Source organism: Centruroides vittatus, unplaced genomic scaffold (genome assembly GCF_030686945.1).
Source record: "Centruroides vittatus isolate TY-2023 unplaced genomic scaffold, ASM3068694v2 contig_941, whole genome shotgun sequence".
NCBI lineage: Eukaryota > Metazoa > Arthropoda > Arachnida > Scorpiones > Buthidae > Centruroides > Centruroides vittatus.
The window spans coordinates 2283802-2304105 of record NW_027122625.1 but is presented as its reverse complement, the minus strand read 5'-3'; the positions used below and the strand labels follow the sequence as shown (position 1 = coordinate 2304105).

The 20304-nt window shown below is 27.1% G+C and overlaps 1 protein-coding gene across 2 annotated transcripts in view; it reads right to left on the bottom strand.

Moving 5' to 3' along the window:
• U2af38 (U2 small nuclear riboprotein auxiliary factor 38) overlaps window positions 1–20304 on the bottom strand; it is a 41611-nt gene that overhangs the window by 12014 nt on the left and 9293 nt on the right. Inside the window, exons 2-5 of one of the 2 annotated variants that reach the window (XM_067282128.1) lie at window positions 16828–16915; window positions 10248–10314; window positions 6719–6766; window positions 1376–1452 (exon numbers count right to left, since the gene is read on the bottom strand). In XM_067282128.1, coding sequence (XP_067138229.1) covers window positions 1376–1452; window positions 6719–6766; window positions 10248–10314; window positions 16828–16915 — 280 coding nt within the window. The remainder of the gene's footprint in view (window positions 1–1375; window positions 1453–6718; window positions 6767–10247; window positions 10315–16827; window positions 16916–20304) is intronic. The other variant, XM_067282129.1, reaches the window with a different exon arrangement.

Sequence of the window (20304 nt, the reverse complement as noted above, 5' to 3'; positions counted from 1 at the left end):
AACAAAATTTTAGTGCTTAATTAAAGAGTTAAAAAGATTGATTGCAAATAAAATAACTTATAAGTTATAACTTACATCTGAATATACACAACTGCCGAATCATATCGGGCTATTTACGACTTTACATAAATTATAAACCAATTTAGCACTAGAGGTAGACGTTAGGCGCCATCTCATATTAACTTTAATAATTATAATTTAATTAATTAGTTTAAATAATTTAGACCTACTGGAAGAAAAACTCGTAGTGACAGCGAGCCAATAGACAGCAGGGTGTGCAATCCTTGATATAATGCGGTTTGCGCACCAATTTTCGTGCGTGCGTTAATCAAGCCAAATAGTTTGGCCGAATATACTATTCGTTACATCACTAAAAAAAAACACAACATCTGTTTCCTCTTAAATTAAACATGATTCCACTCATATCAATTGAATCAGAAAAAACATTCTCGGTAGCAGGACATTTCATTACTAAAATAAGAATCAGATTGAGCGATGGGAGTATTGATCATCTTTGCTTTTTAAAATTTTATTATAAAAATTTACAATAATATTTTGTATTATGTTTTATTTAAATAATGACATTACCTTTTAAGTTCATTTTTTTTAATTTTCAACTCAATTCAAAGCATTTTTTATTGTTGTTGTTGTTGTTGTATGCAGTTTTCAGCAAACTTTAATAAATTTTTTCTATTTGTGAAAATTTCTACGTAATTCAAAGATAATTTTTAATATATATCTTACACATCATTATTAATATGATTCTGGAGGTTGCAGAACATATTAAATTACTTTAAAAATGAAAAATAATTATATCATTTGATTTCAAGATATTTTGTATATCTTAAAAATAATTAATTCTATCCCGGGATTTCTGAGAAATCCTGGAAAACATTTCACTTTTATTCCAGAATCCTGGGACAAGCAAAAGACCAGGAGATGAGAAACCCTAACTATAACTATCTATAATTTATAAAAATCTATACTATTAATCCAAATGTTTATAAAATAAGTCAAATTTTGAAAAATGTGTTTACACAATACTGAACAAAAATGAAAACAGTATCTAAACCATACACAATTAGAGCATAATAAAAGCTTAAAGCGTCTACTCCCATAATTTTAAACTTTAACACAATCTTCATAAAAACTTGTTTTTTTTCCACAAAAGTACTTACATGAATAAAACAAAAATGTATAACAATTTAAAAAGATTATGATGTGATTTTAAAATCACATCTTACTTATTTAAACTACTATATACATATTTATTTCTACTTTAAACTTATACATGGAAAACAATTCTTTTACATATAAAATATATTTTAAAATAAAAACAGGAAAAAAAAAAATAATAATAAAAAACACTCATTACTTTATCTTCTAGTTCAATAAAAACATCTTCAAAAAAATTGTCAAAATGTTCCTGCATTTCTTCTTCTGACATGTTAGCTAGGAAAAAGTAAATAACAAATTAATTCGTTATTCATTTAGTTTTGAAAATTAGTAAATATTTAATTCTCAACAATAAGGTAGCTTCAAAAGAGTTTGTGAAAACTAGACATTTAAAATTCTAATTAATTAATTATAAGCATTTAAATTCAATGGCAAAACAGCATCGTGAAAGTACTACTACTCTTAAATTAGTTGAATGTGAAACAATAGAGGTCTTAGGCTCTTAACTATATTCTGTTGTTATAATGTATCCAATAAATTCAAACAATTATCATCAATTTTGTGTTTTGAGGGGAGAAAAATATTTTTTGATAATATTTAATCATGCTTAAAAGATTTAGTATTTATTATAACTCAAATTTACATGCAATAGATAAAAGAAATATGCCTTGAATAACTAAGCAGCCTTGGCAACAGAAATATTAAAAGTAGTTTTAAAAGCTGAAGGAAAAGAAGCTTTTAATTACATCAATATTGCAAAAATGTGTAGAAACCAAAGAATTTTATTTCTAATAATATAATATTTATTTCAAAAATCTGTATCTATCAGTTATAATGAAACATTTCAGCAAAACTTTTGGAAGCTACCTTATATATTATTCATAAATAATTATTTAATTAATAAATGTTGTTAATTTTTTACTGATACATAATAAAAAATCAAATAGCTTTTAATAATTAACTGAATTAAGCACATTTCACAAATATTACATGTAGAAATAAATGTTATTTGCAATAATGATATAATTTTACCAAGAAACCTTTTGTGATTTTATTTTATTTTTTTAATTAAAATTAATATGTTGATGTTGACGATTTTGGAGTAATTTTACATTTCATATTCTCAAATTTTGGAAAATTTTATCAAAATAATAATAAAAATAATATAAATTCTCTTTTTCTCACCTTATGGAAACTGAGGATTGGATTCATGCTTTTCTTTTCCTTCTGTTTTTTAATGACTGGTTTATACTGAATATATTACATAAACTTAAAATTCCAATGCCACAATTTGCAAAAAAATCTAGAATTTGATTTTGGTTAAGGAAGTTGAAATTTTTAATATTGAAACATTTACAGGTCTCTATAAAATCCAAAAACATTTTACAAACAAAAATTCTGTACATTATAAATTTAATGTGTATTTATACTGATTTTTTCTAAAAAAGAAATCTTTTAATATGCTTTAAAGTTTGTAAAATGCTAGAGATAATGTCTACAGAATTCTGGAAATGTTACAATATATTAAAATTACATCTTCATTAACAAAATTTCATTCTAATTATTCTGAAGTGTTACAGATAACAACGAATATCACAAAATTCTCAACAATATAATAAACTAAACATTTTACTTAAAAGACAGCAAAATGGATTTTCAGATATCTATCCTATCAACAACTAGCAGTGTACATTGGTAAATATTTAAATCTAGCTTTCATAATTTATAATTATAACAACAATGCTCCACAATAAAAAGAGTTTCCAAATTGAAGTATGTTTCAGAAGATAACTTTCTGCAAAATTATAGATGTTTAAAGCATTTTTGATGAAATTAAAAACTAAATTAATGATAAATTAAAAGAGCCTGTATTTAAAAAGTCTTTCAATTAACGTTTTAAATTATTCTATTGTATTAGCGAGGTTGAGGCCAAAGTTTTAAACGCGAAAACATGTACATCGGACGTTCAGTGCTGCTTTCCTGTAAGGCTAGAAGTTTGACAATGGCGTTTGGAATGTCTGGCATAATTCCACTGACTTTCCAAACACCATTGTCAAACTTTTAAGCTTACAGGAAAGCGCCGCTGAACGTCCGATGTACACATTTTTGTGTTTAAAACTTTGGCCTAAACCTCGCTATTAAGAAGAACTTAAAGTACTTTTAATGTACTGCTGATGCTATTATCAAGAGTTTTATATGTTATTAGATAAACTAATCAAAAATTTAAAAAACTAAAATGAACCTATGCTATTACATTATATTAAATTTTTGAATTAATCAACATATATATTTTAAAATCAATCAACATTGATTCCTAACACTATTTATTTAGTATAATTTTTCTAGCCCAATGTAAATGAATTACGTAAATCTAGATTTAAAATTTTCCTAATCGCTATATAGTATCACAACTATAATTATTATTATTTAATAAGAAGTTTTGTTCACTTGAAAATCAAGTCAATTTAAAAAATAGCAAAGGCAGCAAACAGCTGAAAAATGTAAATATTAACATCAACACAACATTTTTACTGTTTATTACAAAATTATGATATAATTTTGCAAGTAATAAACAGTTTATGCTTTTTCTTATTTTAATAAAATACAAATTTTATACAGTATTATTATCCAGATAGAATTTTCTAATTTGATCATCAATTTTCAATTTAAATTATGTCAAATAATTTTTCAATACTTAAAATTTTGTTTTTATTAAAAAATAATAATAATAATAAAATATCTATTGAAATTGTAGAGTAATTAAAAATTCAACTTATTGCACACTTTATTCATACCCCATCAAGTTAATGAATTGAAATCTACTGGTGTGCTGACATCTAATGTATTATTTCTTTAATTTTAGAATCAACCAAGAAATAATAAAATTATATATAATTTGGGCCTCACGGCTATTATATATCTATCATTTTGAAAAAAAAACACTAGCATTGAAGTACTAACAGAAATTTGAAAATGTAGATTTTTTACTTTTGAAGTTATCAGAAAAATGTAACTTTATGGAAAATTGAAAAATGTAACTGAAAAGGCATATATATAACAGTAGCTATAAAATCTGTTGTAATGAAAATAATTTCATCTGTAATAGAAATTACATCCAAAAAACAAAAACTTGAGAATTTTATGAGTCAGTAATTTGGATAAAAATTTTAAAGATCTTTATCAATGTTTATTTATTGAATTTATCTTATATAAAACAGCAGAAAATTAGTATTAGAAAATTTGATAATTTTTTCTTCATTGATACCAGAATACAGCAACAATAATAGATATTTTAAAATAAATAGTTTTTTATGTACACTGTGTAAAATAAAGTATACAGAAAGTTTGAAAAAAATATATGCATTTCAAGCAATGAAAATGCATATAAGTTTTACTTTTAAGCAGAATGTATTTCAATATTCTTGAAGAAATCTTATTCTGTTGATTTTCTAAAATTTAATTCGTTAGATTTTATAAATAAATGCACATTTACGATGAATAAATTTAAACTTTCAATATTAGAAAAATGGATGAAAATAAATGTTTTTAATTGAATGATACTATTAATTAGAATGATTTCACTTATAAGTAAAATCATTCCAATTAATATTATATATTAACCCTTCTACAACAATGTGACAATATATCAGTATGTTTCAGCTGAAGCCAGATTGGCTTCAGCTGAAACATACAAAATGATGATATTTCATCATTTCTAAAAATGTTTAATTTTAATCAAAAATTCTCTGTGTCATTTTACTTGCATTTGGTGATATTTTATTGCTGCTCACTGCCTGTAAGTTATATATAAATATAGTTATTTATTATTTTTATTATTTTTGTTCTAATTTTATTTAATTTACTTATTTTCTCAAACAAATAAAACATGTTCACTAATCAATTTCTTTTTGGTGTAGTGTGTTGTACTGTTCTATAGTTTCGATATTTTCTGCTTACGACCTAAAATGAAATGTCCTACTAACCTAAAAGAGTTTATCGAAGAGAGACAGAAAACTAGTATGTATGAACTGTTTAATATAAAATGATAGTTCACAAAAAATAAATAAATATGCATAAATCTTATATCAAGTACAAAGCAATATTCTCTTTTGTACTGGATTGGTGCCAAAAACAAATAATGTAATTGAACAATTTTATTTTCTGTCAAAGTAATTTATAACATCAAAAATTTAGGTCATAATTTAACATTTTTTTTTGGGATACTATAGATTACCACCTATGGAATTTTGGGTATTTGAGTATATATCTGAACTCAGGAGACCGAGACGAGTTCAACGATACCCTACTTTTGGACCGGAGATGAAAAATAATAAAGTTGTTATACTTTTTTCCAGCGATCGCACAATGATAGGGAGTCGCGTTGCTTGCCGTTAAAATTACCTTTAGTAGACGTTTCCCCCCATTTTTTTTACTTTGTTCAAGAACTACTGTGAATCAATAACTAGTGACATTTAGCACATGGCGGCTCCCCTCCGGGAGGTCAGTCGGGAGCACGAACAGTGGGAACGGCCGCCATGTTCGCTGCCATAAGTAACATTAACCGAAATGGCAATCGCGCAATGATCGAAAGTTGCGTCGCTCTCTCCGCTCTCATATCGCGTGTTTAACCTTACCGGAGATGACCATAGTCCGATGTCATGGTTTGCAGACTTTACCGGAAGATGGCAGTACTAGCAACTATGGTGCTGTCTTCATGAGAGCATTAAAAAAGTATGGTAACTTGAAAAGTATGATAACTTTTTTATGTTTCGTCTCCGGTCCAAAAATAGGATACTGTTGAACTCGTCTCAGTCCCAAGTTCAAATATATAATCAAAGTCCTGAAATTCCATAGGTGGTTATCTATAGTACACCCTTTTTTTTCTAAGTAATTTTTACTCCAAACAATTATACACTATCGTGCCAAAAACTACATAAAGTAATAAATATATGCGAGTTTTTTTTGTATCTCTATTATAAAAATTCAATTTTTGGTGAATTTTTAGAATAAAATACATACAGTGACCTGAGTGACTGCAGTTTGGATTGGTGTTTTTAAGGGTAAAGTACAGCTGACCATGTCATAGTAGAAGGGTTAAATTTTGTTTCTGCACAATTGGATCAAAATCAAAACACCAAAACATTCAAAATTGTGATGACAAAACATATTATGGAAAATAAAATATTTCAGAATTTGATTAATGAATAATTCATACTAAACAATAATTTTGTTAAAATTTTCTAATTGATACTAATCTCGATAATTAGTTATTCTGCATGATAAATTGATGAAAAGTTGAAAAGCAATTTTAAATTATTGTAAATAATGATGATTAGTTTAAGTTTTATTTTAATCATTTCATATTAAATATTTAATGAAATGTCTGAACAGTTGAAGAAAAAATATAAACGTTTCTTTTATAATTTTCATTGTATTTATTTTAAAAATTATAACTACCTGAAATTTTCAAATAATTTTAAAATGATTTTAACTATTTTATAAAAATTAATGTAATAATAACCAAATTAAAAAATATACTTACCATGAAGCTTTGCAACTTGAATAAAAATATCCAAACATGGTTCAGTTACTTGTTACAGAGAGTTATCATGTTAAAAAAAATTTATATGAATATTTAACACAAGTGATTACAAAATATTTTTAAATACATACTATTACTACTTAAAATTTTAGTATAATCAAATATTTTAAACAATTAAATATTTTAAGCAATTAAATTAAAATCACATAATGTCAAAATTAATTAACTACAATTCTGGTTTTATATAGATACGTGTAAGAATACAAGTGTCAATTGATAAATAGTGGCAACAATTTTCTTTTAATCTCAAAAACTACAAGGTGTATCTGGAATATTTAATGCTCTTTTCAATCTTCATAAAATTACAAACAATTTAATACTATTTCCATAACTGTAAATGTAGTAATTCCAGCACAACAATACTGGCAACAGAGTCATATGACATATCCTTTGCAGTCTGCTGTCTCATTTAAAGCAAGTGTTATGTAAAAATTGCTAAGCATTGAATAACAGCAAGTTAGTATTACAAAAAAATTGGTAAAAACTGAAGACACAAATGCTCTTTCTTATTGTTCAGTGTCAAGATGGTTTAATCTATTTAAAGGGCAGGAGTGAATAACATGCCATTCATCTTCACATCATTGTTACTAAGCTCTGAGTTCAACTATATATCAAATTGTAATATAATGAAATTAAAATAAAAATTTTATCATTTGCATGTGTTGTAGATTTTGAAATAAGAAACAGTGCCACTATTTATCAACTGATCAAAGTAGTAATAAAGTTTGTAATGAAAATATTAAATACTTAATTTATTCATGATAGAACAACAACATAGTTATGTAAAATCAATTCTCAAATATTTAAATTCACTTTAGAATGTTTAAATTTGCCATACAAATCTCTCAAATCTATTCCATCTTATTACATCATAATCACATTGTTTTTTGTAAAATTTTAGATAAGGTTAAATTTTTTAAAATTTAATATCTATCAATAAATTAAATAAATGATAAAATTCATAAAATATTTAGCTTTTATTCTGACTAATACAAATATTTGTATTAGTCAGAATTATAGTTATCATTATCATTAGTATTTATATTGTTCTAAATGATTTAATTTAGCTTCAGTTCTCTTTTCAATTTCAATATCCTAACTGTATTTTTTATATTATTTTTCCCAGATTAAATATATTAATTTTTTCATTTAAAATGACTTATATATCTTTTTTTATTCAGTAGTGACATTTCAAAAAAATTTTGATGTAATTTTATTTCATTTACTAAGTATTTATATAGTACTATTTTATACAGTACAGTTTAGCAAAGAGAATCACATTTTACATTAGTTTTTTTTAAGCAAAGTTTTTTAATGTTTGAATAAATGCAGCAATTTTAAATACTTTGCGTATTTGTTGTTTTTAATAAATATTACCTTTTATATCTAATTTTCCATTCAACTGATAAGTATTTGTCTACAAATTTTGATCTATTTCAGTTTTAATAATAATTCTGACAAAAATTATAACACATCACTTAAATAAACAGTTAGATAATTTTATTCGAATTGTTAAACACAAGATCGTGTTATTAACTCAATCACTTGGCTTTTGACTTTACCTTTATTTAGTTGATCAACTAAATAAAGGTGGAGTCAAAAGCCAAGATTGAGTTAATAACACGATCTTGTGTTTAATAATTCGAATAGCAATCTAGCATAACACGGTTTCTCTACGACTGAGTTAGATAATTTGTCAAAAGCCAATTTAAAATATTAAACAGATATTCAGTGTGTTTATAAAGTCAAATCAGAATATCACCATTATTCTTACTTTCACTGCACAATTTAACGTAATGTGAACAAAATGGCTAGTAATGTCTAAGAGCTAAAGTTGTACGGCATTGGTATCTGATATATTTTCCTCATATTGCTTCATATAAATAGTTATTTGTGTCACTTCCCTTTTTAACTCCCAATTCATATATTTGAGTGAATTTAAAATTATCAATTTCTCTAGACACTATTTTCTTCATGACACAAACTAATTCTTTCCTTCATGAATTTTGTTAGTGAAACTATCATATTATTTAGTTTTATTAATAATTAATTTAACTCATTTGACTTTACAAAAGTACTCATTGCCATTTTTCTATTATTTAACAAATTATATTGTTTTCTTCAAAATATATTTTAATTTATTGAACAGTTAGGTAAATAAAAAAAGCTGCTTTTTAGGAATTTTTGTTGTTCTAATAAAAAAAACCCAAAAATGTTTTTGCAAATTATTATATATAAAGTTCTACTTGTTAAGGAAAGCAACATTTTACAATAACAACAGAATGCACACAAATTTAATACATTAATCATACTGTTAATATTTTTTTATTTTTCAGAAATAAGCCAAATAACTACCAGATAACAATGGAACTACTTTTCTGCAATTATATTTAATTAAGTAATTAAATATAATCATGGCAATGTTATCCAATAGTTTTGTCTTCCTGTACATGTATCAAGTTTAGAGATGTTTATATATGTACTTATTTTTCAGTACTCTTAAAAAAAATAAACTATATCGTATGCTTTACAGAAAAAATAATTATGTAGTTTATTTTTCTCAAGTTTAAAGAACAATATTTAAATTTTCTAAATGAAGTGACACAACAAGACCATAGTTTAACAAATTGTTAAAAATTCTGATGCACAGAATTAGCATTTGAAGACAAAAGTTAATTTGGGTGTTATGGAATATACAGTATTAAAGCTACACAAAAAAACAACATATTTAATCTACTCAACTAAAACTAAAAATAGTTGAATAGTAGTTACTAAATTTAGTTATGTTTTATTTTTAGTAATAAATAACCACTATAAAATGCATATTTATAATCCCTGATTATACTACTTTCAGATTTAGTTAAACAATTCAGTAGCTGAAGAAATTAGCCAATAATTTGTCAATAATTCAACATTTATTTGACTATTCAATTAATAACCTTGATAATTAATTTGTTTAACTGTAATCTTACTTAAGATTTAAATAAGAAAAAAATTAAAATCTTCATACAATTATACAATGATACTGTTCTTTAATAAAAGAACAATGTAAATCTTTTATATATAATGTAATTTAGTATCAACTTTTTATATAGACATAAAATGTGAAAGGTGATTCTCTTTAAATATTGTAATTCAATCATGTAATTCTGTATTTAATAGTGTAACTCAATAAGCAAAGTTTAAGTTTGCCTGATAAACTGAACCTATCTGGGAGCAAAATCTGAGTTAATAAATTTTTTACTGTTCACATAAAACTCTAGAACAATCCTAAAACAAGACTGAGTTTACCTTCATTTTTTTATGTTCCATCTTTTCCATATTATCTAAGTTTTTGATTATCCAAAATAGATTCAGCCCCATTTATATCTATTATATAATAATATACTGTAATAATAACATCTAACACTACTAAATTTGATATTTATTAAATTATTGGAATATTTGTAATAAAGAAAAAAAAACTTACAATGCGATCCATCTGCTGACTGAGCTGAATTCTGAGGATTATGATAGAGATTTTGCAACAGAACAGTCTAAATAATCAAAGATTAAATATTTCAGTACATATAAAATAATAGTTTTATAATTAATAACAAATAAAATTATTTTTTTAAATTTGATTACAATTTATTTTTTTTATTAAATTATTATTAACTTAAATTATTAACTGGTTGCTACTACAAATTTTTTTACAAACATCAATTAATGACAACAAAACAATACTCATATTAAAAATTTCAACAGCATACTAATCCATAGATCAGTTATCTTTAAAAAATATAATCTATATATATAACCCATTGAACGCATGTCTGCCCGTCCACGTAACAGTATGCCAAAAATGGGCACTAGAAGTGCCCCTATTGTGTATCATATTTCAAACATTTAAATTAACAATATAAATTATTATTATTCATTTGGCCAATAACGATATAAATAATTCAGTATATTTGTAATAGGAATTTATTATTGTCACAGAATGCCTGTAACGTGCACTAGGGGATGAATAACGAAAAAACAGATAGTTTTGAAAATCATATAGTGGACTCCCAGAAGGTAATATTTTAATAATAGAAACCTTTCATGACACCACCAAAGAAATATGCCACTGGGGAGAAATCTTTCATATATTAAGTGCATCAAATGTGCCTCATAGGAATTTGTAATACTGCTAAGAACACTCACTAGGAGGCGTCCCGGGCTACTAGTAATAAATAAAATAAAAAAATATTTTTAAAAGGTTGGAAACTTTATAGATTTTGAATACTGCTTTATGGATTTCTTTCTGTGTATTTTTTCTCATCCTTCTCTTAATACTCTAATAGTAATCAATCATAATATATATTCCAGTATTGCTGTGTCTGTTCCATTTTTTTATGTTGTGATAAGCTTCTTTGTTTTATTCTTTACTTACTACAGTTAAGTAATCAAGAAAGTGCTCTAAATAAGACTGCAAGAAATAAATTTTCAGGTTCATTTTGAATTCAAAATTTTCTAACAAACATTCCACAAATATAACCTTTAAATACCTTCCTTGAGTAAGCAAAAAGTATACAAAACTTAATTTTTGTTTCTATTTAAAATCATTTTGCTATAAAAAAATGAATGGAATGTAAAATACTTCTATCATAATAATGGAAGTGACTATATGTGACAGAAGTCATAACTTTTATGTTTCCAAATAATCTGATAAATTATCTATAAATTATATTTAATTAGATATTATCAGGCTAATATCTAATTAGATACAAATCAATTTGGCTAGAGGTAGGCAGTTAAGCTGCCATGTCTTGATAAATTTAACTAGGAGAACTTCATCCCTGAATGAAGCCCAGTAAGTTTCCAAATTTGCACTAGATCATTAGAGGACACTAAATTAAAGCGACTTTTCCCTCTGCATAAGCACTGAATTCTTCCCTTTGTTCTAAAACATAATAAACAGTGTGTAAGGTAATCCTTTAACATATTACACCTTAAAAGGTTTTTATGAAAAGGATAATACATTAAGGTATATATGGTCAATTTTTGATCAACAAGTAAAATGGCAAAGCCATTCTTGGGATGAGACTATGTCTTGGAGAGTGCGAGCAATGCATGTGCAAATCTTGCACTCGCTCCTGTTTGTAAAAACAGTCTCAGCATTTTGTATTTTATTTTGGCCCGGTTCTCGGTCCTTGACTATCTACAAGTCTGGTTTATTTTATGTGCACATGATTTGGACACCAAATACTCTGTACCAAATTGCAACTCCTGACATGTACAGTACTCTTTCATACGTCTAAGGTGTGCAGCCGTTGACAGCAGCGTGATTTTAGAGATGAGACATAGTCTTGTCAAAAATGAATAAAGTGAAATGAATAAAATGAAAAATGTATTCAAAAAAAAAAAAAAAAAAAAAAAAAAAAAAAAAAAAATTGGCAAGGGCTTTGCCACATTTCAAAAGTCAGATAGTGTGTACTCGTGTTGTAAGGAACTGAGTCCGAACGTTATTTTTATTTTATTATTATTTCTGTTTTATTATCTTTTGTTTGGGGTTTATGTTTATTTAGGACGAAGGTTCCCCACCACTCTCTTGTTAGTAATGAAAAATGAAGATAAAAACAACTCACGGAGAAATAAGCGCCATAGGAAACATCTTGCGCACTTGCGCTGCCCGGCGGAAGTAACAGTCCGCAGAAAAAAAAATGGAGGGGGGAGTCCCCACAATCACTAGTAGAGAAATACTTGATAAACCGTCTTAAACATCCCAGAAAATTATGATAAATATTTTGTAAACGGTTTATAAGCTTTGTCGGAAACTTAAAGCTGCCAGAACAGAAAGTTAATGTTAGCAACTAAGTATGTAAATAAGAGGAGTAACCCAGCTCAAGTGTGACGTCACCTCACAGTATAAAACCCGTACGTTAACCGAAGAAGGAGAGGTGATTTCCAAACCGAGGTGAATTCCAAATCGAGGCGACTGTGAGAGCGAGGTAGATTCGAAAGCGAAGTATTTTCTGATAGAAGTCCAGATTGATAATTGGATGATCCAAGGTGTTAAAGAGGAGTTCGATTTGACGATATCGAAAGGATTGAGGAAGTAGTTTCTTCGTATAGTGAGGTGACGGATAGATGTTTAATTAGTAAGAGATTTTGTTCATAGTTTCTAAGAATTTGATTGTCGAATTTCAAAGGGGAATTACTATTAAGTTAAGCTAAGTAGCTGAGTTTATTGTCGGGTTGACTTGTTGATTTTCGTTAATAAATTTGGTTTGGATTATTGATATTTGTACGTAGTACATTCTAGTTGCTAATTAAATATATTTGAACTTTTGATCTGACTTGATATTTATCGTTATTATTACTAATTTTTCGGTGCACGATTAAAAGCCCAGGCCTGGCAAACTAATCTCGAATCCGCGTAAAGTACCCGTTAGGTTAACAGAAGTTTCACCGACCGTAATTATAGTCAGTTTCCTAAGCTACTAAAAAAATAGTACTTTACAGTGTACTTGTTTACATTTCTAGAATGCAAAATGTTCCCATTAACCTAACATAGGGATGACCTTTGGCTTCTCAATATCACTCATTCTAAGTTAAATTTTAAAATAAAACCTCCATCATAACACACTATAATATTGTTTCCATTAAAGGTGCAAAATTTCATTCAAATCAGTCAAACCACTACTTCGCAAAACATGTTTCAGTGATCTGTCAATATGAATCGCTGCTGAGGAAGCTTGCTTGCTTCTCTTGCCATGCTTCAATAATTAGAATTAAATTAATTTTAAAGTTAGAACATTCTGGAAGAAAACACTTAGTCTGATTTGGGATCTACTTACTACATATACAACTTTTATGCACAGTATGGCTGATAATAAGAAATAGCTATAAGTTTGAAAATAGATCCTACAAACCTATATAACTATTACCAACTAAAGTTTCAATTATCAAAAAATCTGGTAACAAGTTACATAACTTTCCTGGCAAAACAGCTAAAATTGCATATGGCATCATCTGTTATGATATTTTATTTAAAAGCTTTTTATATTATTAATTATTATAAATGGCAAAAAGCTTAATTTTGAAGGTAGAGGTGAGTTCTATAAAAAAAAGTTGTAAATGTTAATGAGTAAAATCTTCATTAAGTCCAACCATACTAGATATGAACTGCTGAGTTTGAAAGTAGGGCAAGTCCATTTTATATTATTGCTAGATATTTAATGTTGGAAACTTTATAGACTTTGAATACTGCTTTATGGATTTCTTCCTGTGTATTTTTTCTCATCCTTCTCTTAGTACTCTAATAGTAATCAATCATAATATATATTCCAGCATTGCTGTATCTGTTCTATTTTTTTAATGTTGTGATAAGCTTCTTTGTCCTATTCTTTACTTACTACTGTTAAGTTATCAAGAAAGTGCATTTGAATGAGTTTAAAAATATTCATAAACAGTAATATAATTATTTTATATTTTTTTGGTTTTATTTCGTGTAAATTTAATACGCAATAATCTGCATTTGGTGAAAAAAATCATGGTTTTGGTATGCGCCAATGGAGTTGCTTCACTTTCAAAAGCAATGATTTGTTGAAAATGCTGCTTTTATTTGAATGGAATATAGTTATAATAACAAAAAATTGAATATTTTATTTATTTACTTATTTATTTTATTTCAACATTTCATACTTTTTTCAAAAAGCTACAATGAAACAAAAAATAAATTTAATTTTATAGGAAAAAGTGGAGAAAATAATAAAAAATATTTAGTAGTAAGTTGCATGCATATAATTATATTTCTTAGTTTAGATGATGCAGATTTTTAAAGTATTCATGATAAATGGGTGGTACACAGGGTAATAAATCCATCATATCTTCATATTTTTCTTTAGAGTGGACTTGCATCACTTTCAAAATCAACTCACTGTAAATATCATTAATGATATAAATCACTAGTAACAAATTTATACTGATATTAAAAGATATTTATTGTGAATTGATTAAAAATATAAATTTTATGTTAATTTGTAATAAAAATTAGCTTTAACTATTTTTTTCACAAAATGAACTTGCCCCACTTTCAAAATCAATGGCTCATATATAAAACATAACCCCTTTATCTCCCTACCCCCTCAACCTTTAATCACCAAAATTTAATAGAATTCTTGCCCCTAATAAACAAACCTCTATGCAAAATTTCAAAAATTTTTGACAAAAAACATGAGAATTATTAAGCTTCAAAGCAAAACAACCCGAACTTTTTTGCATTTTTAAATGTTTCAACATATCTGAGAACAAATATATAAAAATCTTGAAGGGTCATTCTTTGACCAATCACCATGCTTCCTCTCTGTTATATATAATAGTCAGGAAAGTAAAATTTTATGTATGAAGTAATACTGTATTATTTATAGACATATTGAAATTGAAAAAGTGTTTATTTTTTATTAAGAATTAACAATAACAAATATTTATAAAAAATATATTATCATTTCTTATTTTTAAGAAATGCAGTAATACCTCGGTTTTCATTGACTTGGTTATTGCTGGTTTCGGTTTTCGTCGATTTTTTTCGCAAAAAATTTGTCTTGGTTTTTGTTGGCGTGCTCAAGTGATCTCGCTGCTATTTTTGCGAAAACAAAGATCGATCCACACGTTTTCTGGCACAGTGTGGTGTTATTTCTCGTTGTGTGAATATTACCCCACGATGGCCTGCCATTGAACAATGGTTCCGTTCCCTGAACACTGAAAGTGCAGTCATAGGTTCGCGTTTTGCCAGGGCTGGCCACCTGAAGTTTTCCGGGTTTTCTCCATGTCTGTAATGCCTGAATAAGGGCCAGTTACCCTTAAATGGATTTCCCGGATGGCATTATTCCCCTCGATATAACCACGCATACAACTACTATTACATGACAATTATGTCACAATTTACCACGGGGCGATATAGGCTACAAGCTCATGTCCAAGTAGCTTCTACAAGACAAGACATTACCCCACATGTCTACACAAACAATTCCATCACTTTCATCTTAATGCTAATTATCTTATCTTTAATCTTAATGCTTTTATCTTTATGCTAATTAGTCTTTTATATTAATTTCTTATTGCTTTTAGTATTTAACACTATATTAATTCTCTATAAAATCTGTTTTTGGTATGCATTTTGGAGTGTCTAGAACAAATTAATTGGGTTTACATTGATTCATATGGATCATATGGAAATAATTGCCTCAGTTTTTGTCGGTTTTGGATTTCGCCAATTGTTTTCGGATGGATTATCAACAAAAACCAAGGTATCACTGTACACCTATCCCTCATTTTACATGGTACTTCTTTTACACATTTTCGCTTTTACACGGTTTAAAAAATAAATGTAGAAAATAAACTGGCTATGATCAAAAGGAACAATTTTTAACTCTAATCTACATCTATATTCCAATCCACCTTAATTATATGTCATAGTTGATATTTAGGATACTAGGTGACAGTTTTATTTCAATTCGTCAAATAGTAACCGATAAACCGATATAGGGTACTCCCCATACGCACGAAGTTGCATTCATTGCACATAGTTTTAAACCAGAAAATTTTAATTTTTCATATTCATAAGTAACAAACGATTACATTATTTTTAATTACATTTTTTACATTACATTACATTACATTACACAATTACATTACATTTTTATGAATCTTTCAGATTTTATTTTTTGTTCCTTTGTACTTTGTATTTAATTAATAAAAGAATACATTTTTTTTGCCTTTCAATATTTTTGTTTGATTTATGTATCTTTAAAAAATTTAAAAAAATCCATAATTAATAAACAACGAAATTATGCGTTTTTTGCATACTTTTCGATTTACACGGTTTTACATTCAAAAAGATACAAATTCGATTTACACGTTTTTCTCAGGAACCTATCTTCCGTGTAAATCGAGGGATAGGTGTACTTAATATAAAATAATTTTATAAAATATCACTAAAAAATAAAAATGTTAATTAATATTCTAAAAATTCAAAATTTCTAAACCACAATAATTTCAATAATGCTTATCTAATGTCTTACCTGGCTAAAAGTAGGTTTATTGTGAATACGTGAACATCTGTCTCCATGTCGACATGCTCCAATTTTAAAATAGAAGGAACAATTAACTCTGGAAGATCACAAAAAGTAACACTTAATAATCAATTTCTCTTTTCAACTGTTTTTTATAAACTGTAAGCATTAATAAATCATAATTTAATCAATACTATAGAAAACTGATTCAAATGGCGTGATAAGCCATTAATTTTTAATGTTGTAATGGTAATTGTTATTTTATAGTCATTCATTTTAGTTTCTTCCCATTACCATACAAAATAAAACAATTTTAATGTACCGTCAAACCTGTCTAAGGTCACACTCTCTTAATTCACTCAGAATGGCAGATTCCAATTTGGCTACTAGTAACATTTTATTTCATTCCAACTTCTCTTTTACTGCATAACTTTTTCATCAATGAGTATAAAATTAAACTCTCACTCAAAAGATATGTTTTCTTTTCTGAAATTTATGGTTTTGCATCCTTTCTGTTTTGTTATAGTTTTTCTAATACTTATGTTGGAACTTACCTATAAGAAATCACACCATCACCATCCACACCTTTCTCAGCAGCAACACTTCACACGTTAACTTGTAAAGTGTTGCTGCTAGCTAACTTGTGTCAGAGATGTAAACCAAAAACATTTTGATCTATCAATACATTTTATATAATAAATATAACATAAAATATGTAAGTATTAACCACTAACCGTCTAACCTACCTACAATGCACAATGGAATGGCTCATTCACTACATCATGCCATGCATACTTTTGGAAGTTTATCAAACACATACAGTATCCATCAGTCTCTATTAATTAATCATTACATCACTAGAATGGAATGCTTATCTGAGAAATGATACAATATTAATAGTAGTATGTACAGTACTCACTGTTTTACATTATCATCATCATTATGATACAAGGTGGATGTGGAAAACATTCCTTTGACCCAGTTGACTAAGATGATTAAACTTGGCCAGAGCATCTAACCCTGCAAATTGCTAAATTAACAAGGAAAGGCTCCTCATACACAAGTGCATGGGTGGAAGGATATAAGAAAGCTCTGGATATGAGCACTATAATGGCCAAATTTTTGTATCTAGGGATTGAAAAACCACAGAAGGGATGTTATTGAATACTTTTTGGCCAAGTTAAACCATATTGTCCTCCTTATTTTGTTCCTTATTTCACATTAGTTTTTCATCACTTAAAACCAATAGAGAACTACTTCACACTTCCTTAAACCTGTTACATGCCGGTAACAGGTTTAAGGAAGTGTGGATAACTGAAGTTTTACTGTTTTTAATTTACAGGTATTAAATTCTACCCCTAAATTGTCTTTTCTTCTTCTTCTTCTTCTTTTTATTCTTTTAAACACAACTCTGGTTTAATTTTCTTTTGCCAAAGACTTTACTTTATTCATACTAAAATAATGATTATTATGAATAAATTAAAGCTTTTATAAATTTTTATTTTATTACTGAATCTAACAATCCATTACTAAATATAACTTATAATACATATTTCTATATTATCTGGATTTTTATCATCTGGTCTATATCACTGGCTATTATAAGTGCAACAAACTTTATAGCAGTGTTTGCCAATAACTGGTGGTTCTCACTCATCTACAACTAGTCATGTGATATTAGAACACTATTTCCTAGTCACTTTGTAATATGCTGTTGATTTAATATGTGAACTAAATTTAACTATAACTTCTTGGTGCCGGCATATAAATGGTCACATTGCACATTAAATGAGTTAAAAATACTTTATTTTTAATTAAATTTAAACAGAACAATATTTACCATTTTTTGTCATAAAAATATTTACAAGTAGTTCTAAATTTAAAACTGGTGATAATTTTTCTATATTATTAATATTTACTTGTGTGATTTATTTGAAAAGGAAGAACAAGGTTAACAATCATATTACAAAAACATTTATATGTTTTAATTAATAATTACATTTAAAATTTGTCATACTTGGAAAAATTTGTCTCCTTATTTGTTACAAAAATTTTTGTGACAATCCAGTGTCATCATTTCTATTTTTATTTCCCCTTTTCACATATATAGTCTATCCATGAATGTCTCATCACAGTTTTATCAATTTGTACAGAGTCACTGTTTAGCAGAATTGAGTTGTTGATTGATAAATGTGGGAGAACCTAAAAATTTCTTTTTAGCAGAAGGGCCCCACAATGACCCAATCCTATTGTCTAGAATTTTTAAACAATCTATGGGGGTCTGATAGTAATGAGGCAGGGAAAAAGTGGGTACCATGGATGTGGCCCTGGAGAGAGAGATGCGGGAAGACCATGCAGATCTTCCATACTAAGTCTATATAATATACAGTCAAACCTGTTTTTGTGCGGGGGATAGGGACCACATAAAAAAAAATGCATTAAAAAAAAATCGCACGAAACTTCATGAGTGGCTATAAAAAATAGTTTTTGCAACACAATTAAAAAAATATTTTTCTTATGCAGTGAACAGGGACCGCATAAAAAAAGTCTCACGTAGAAAATAACTCGAAACCGTACGAAATAACTAGGAATTGCTTTTTTAACTCCTTGGGCCTTTTTCTGCAACACCTAATGGGGAAAAAAATCCTCTAAGAATTTTAATTTTTATATTAATTAATTATTTTCACTTAAATAGGAATCTAACATTAAAAAGTTAAAAATAATTGTTAAATAATGATTTTATTTGATAAATATAGCTGCAGGAAGTGTTATTTCATTTGACAAGGCATGAAATTTCACACCTGCAGTCTAAAGCTGGAGGGGAGCTAACTTACAGCATCTGTTCAAATATAACATAATATTTATGGTTTTCATGCTATTAAAATAAGAGGGGACCTAAATAAACATATGAGAAAAAAATTTTACTGAATAAAAAATGAAAAAACCTGCTGATGTCATAGAAAACAACCAATAGAGTTTTTTAAAATTTTACAGGAGTCAATTATGTTCCAATTTGATTGAAATTTTCATATACCGCACAAAAAAAATCGCACAAAACAAATCGCACAGAAAAAGACCGCACAAAAACAGGTTTGACTGTATATATATAGTGAGTATTATTTGCTCATTCTATAAACTTTATGATGATTTGTCCTGGTACTGCTGTTTCTATTATTTTTTGTGATGGGTAAACTGTTGTACTGATCTTAAAGCTAAGCATTATAAAAATATTAATGGTGTTTGTATTACAAAAGAATTACAGCAAAAAATTGTTATATATGTAAAACCAATTATTAATTATATACAGTCGATTCTGCTTAATTGGGACACATTGGGACGAATACATTTTGGCCCAATTAAGCGGCTGCCCCAATTAAACGAACTAATAATAAATTCTAAAATAAAATATGTAATACGTAGGTAAATAAATAAGTAAGTAAAAAATAATAATTAGGTACTGTACCTATTTTAATGTTTTATTAAACC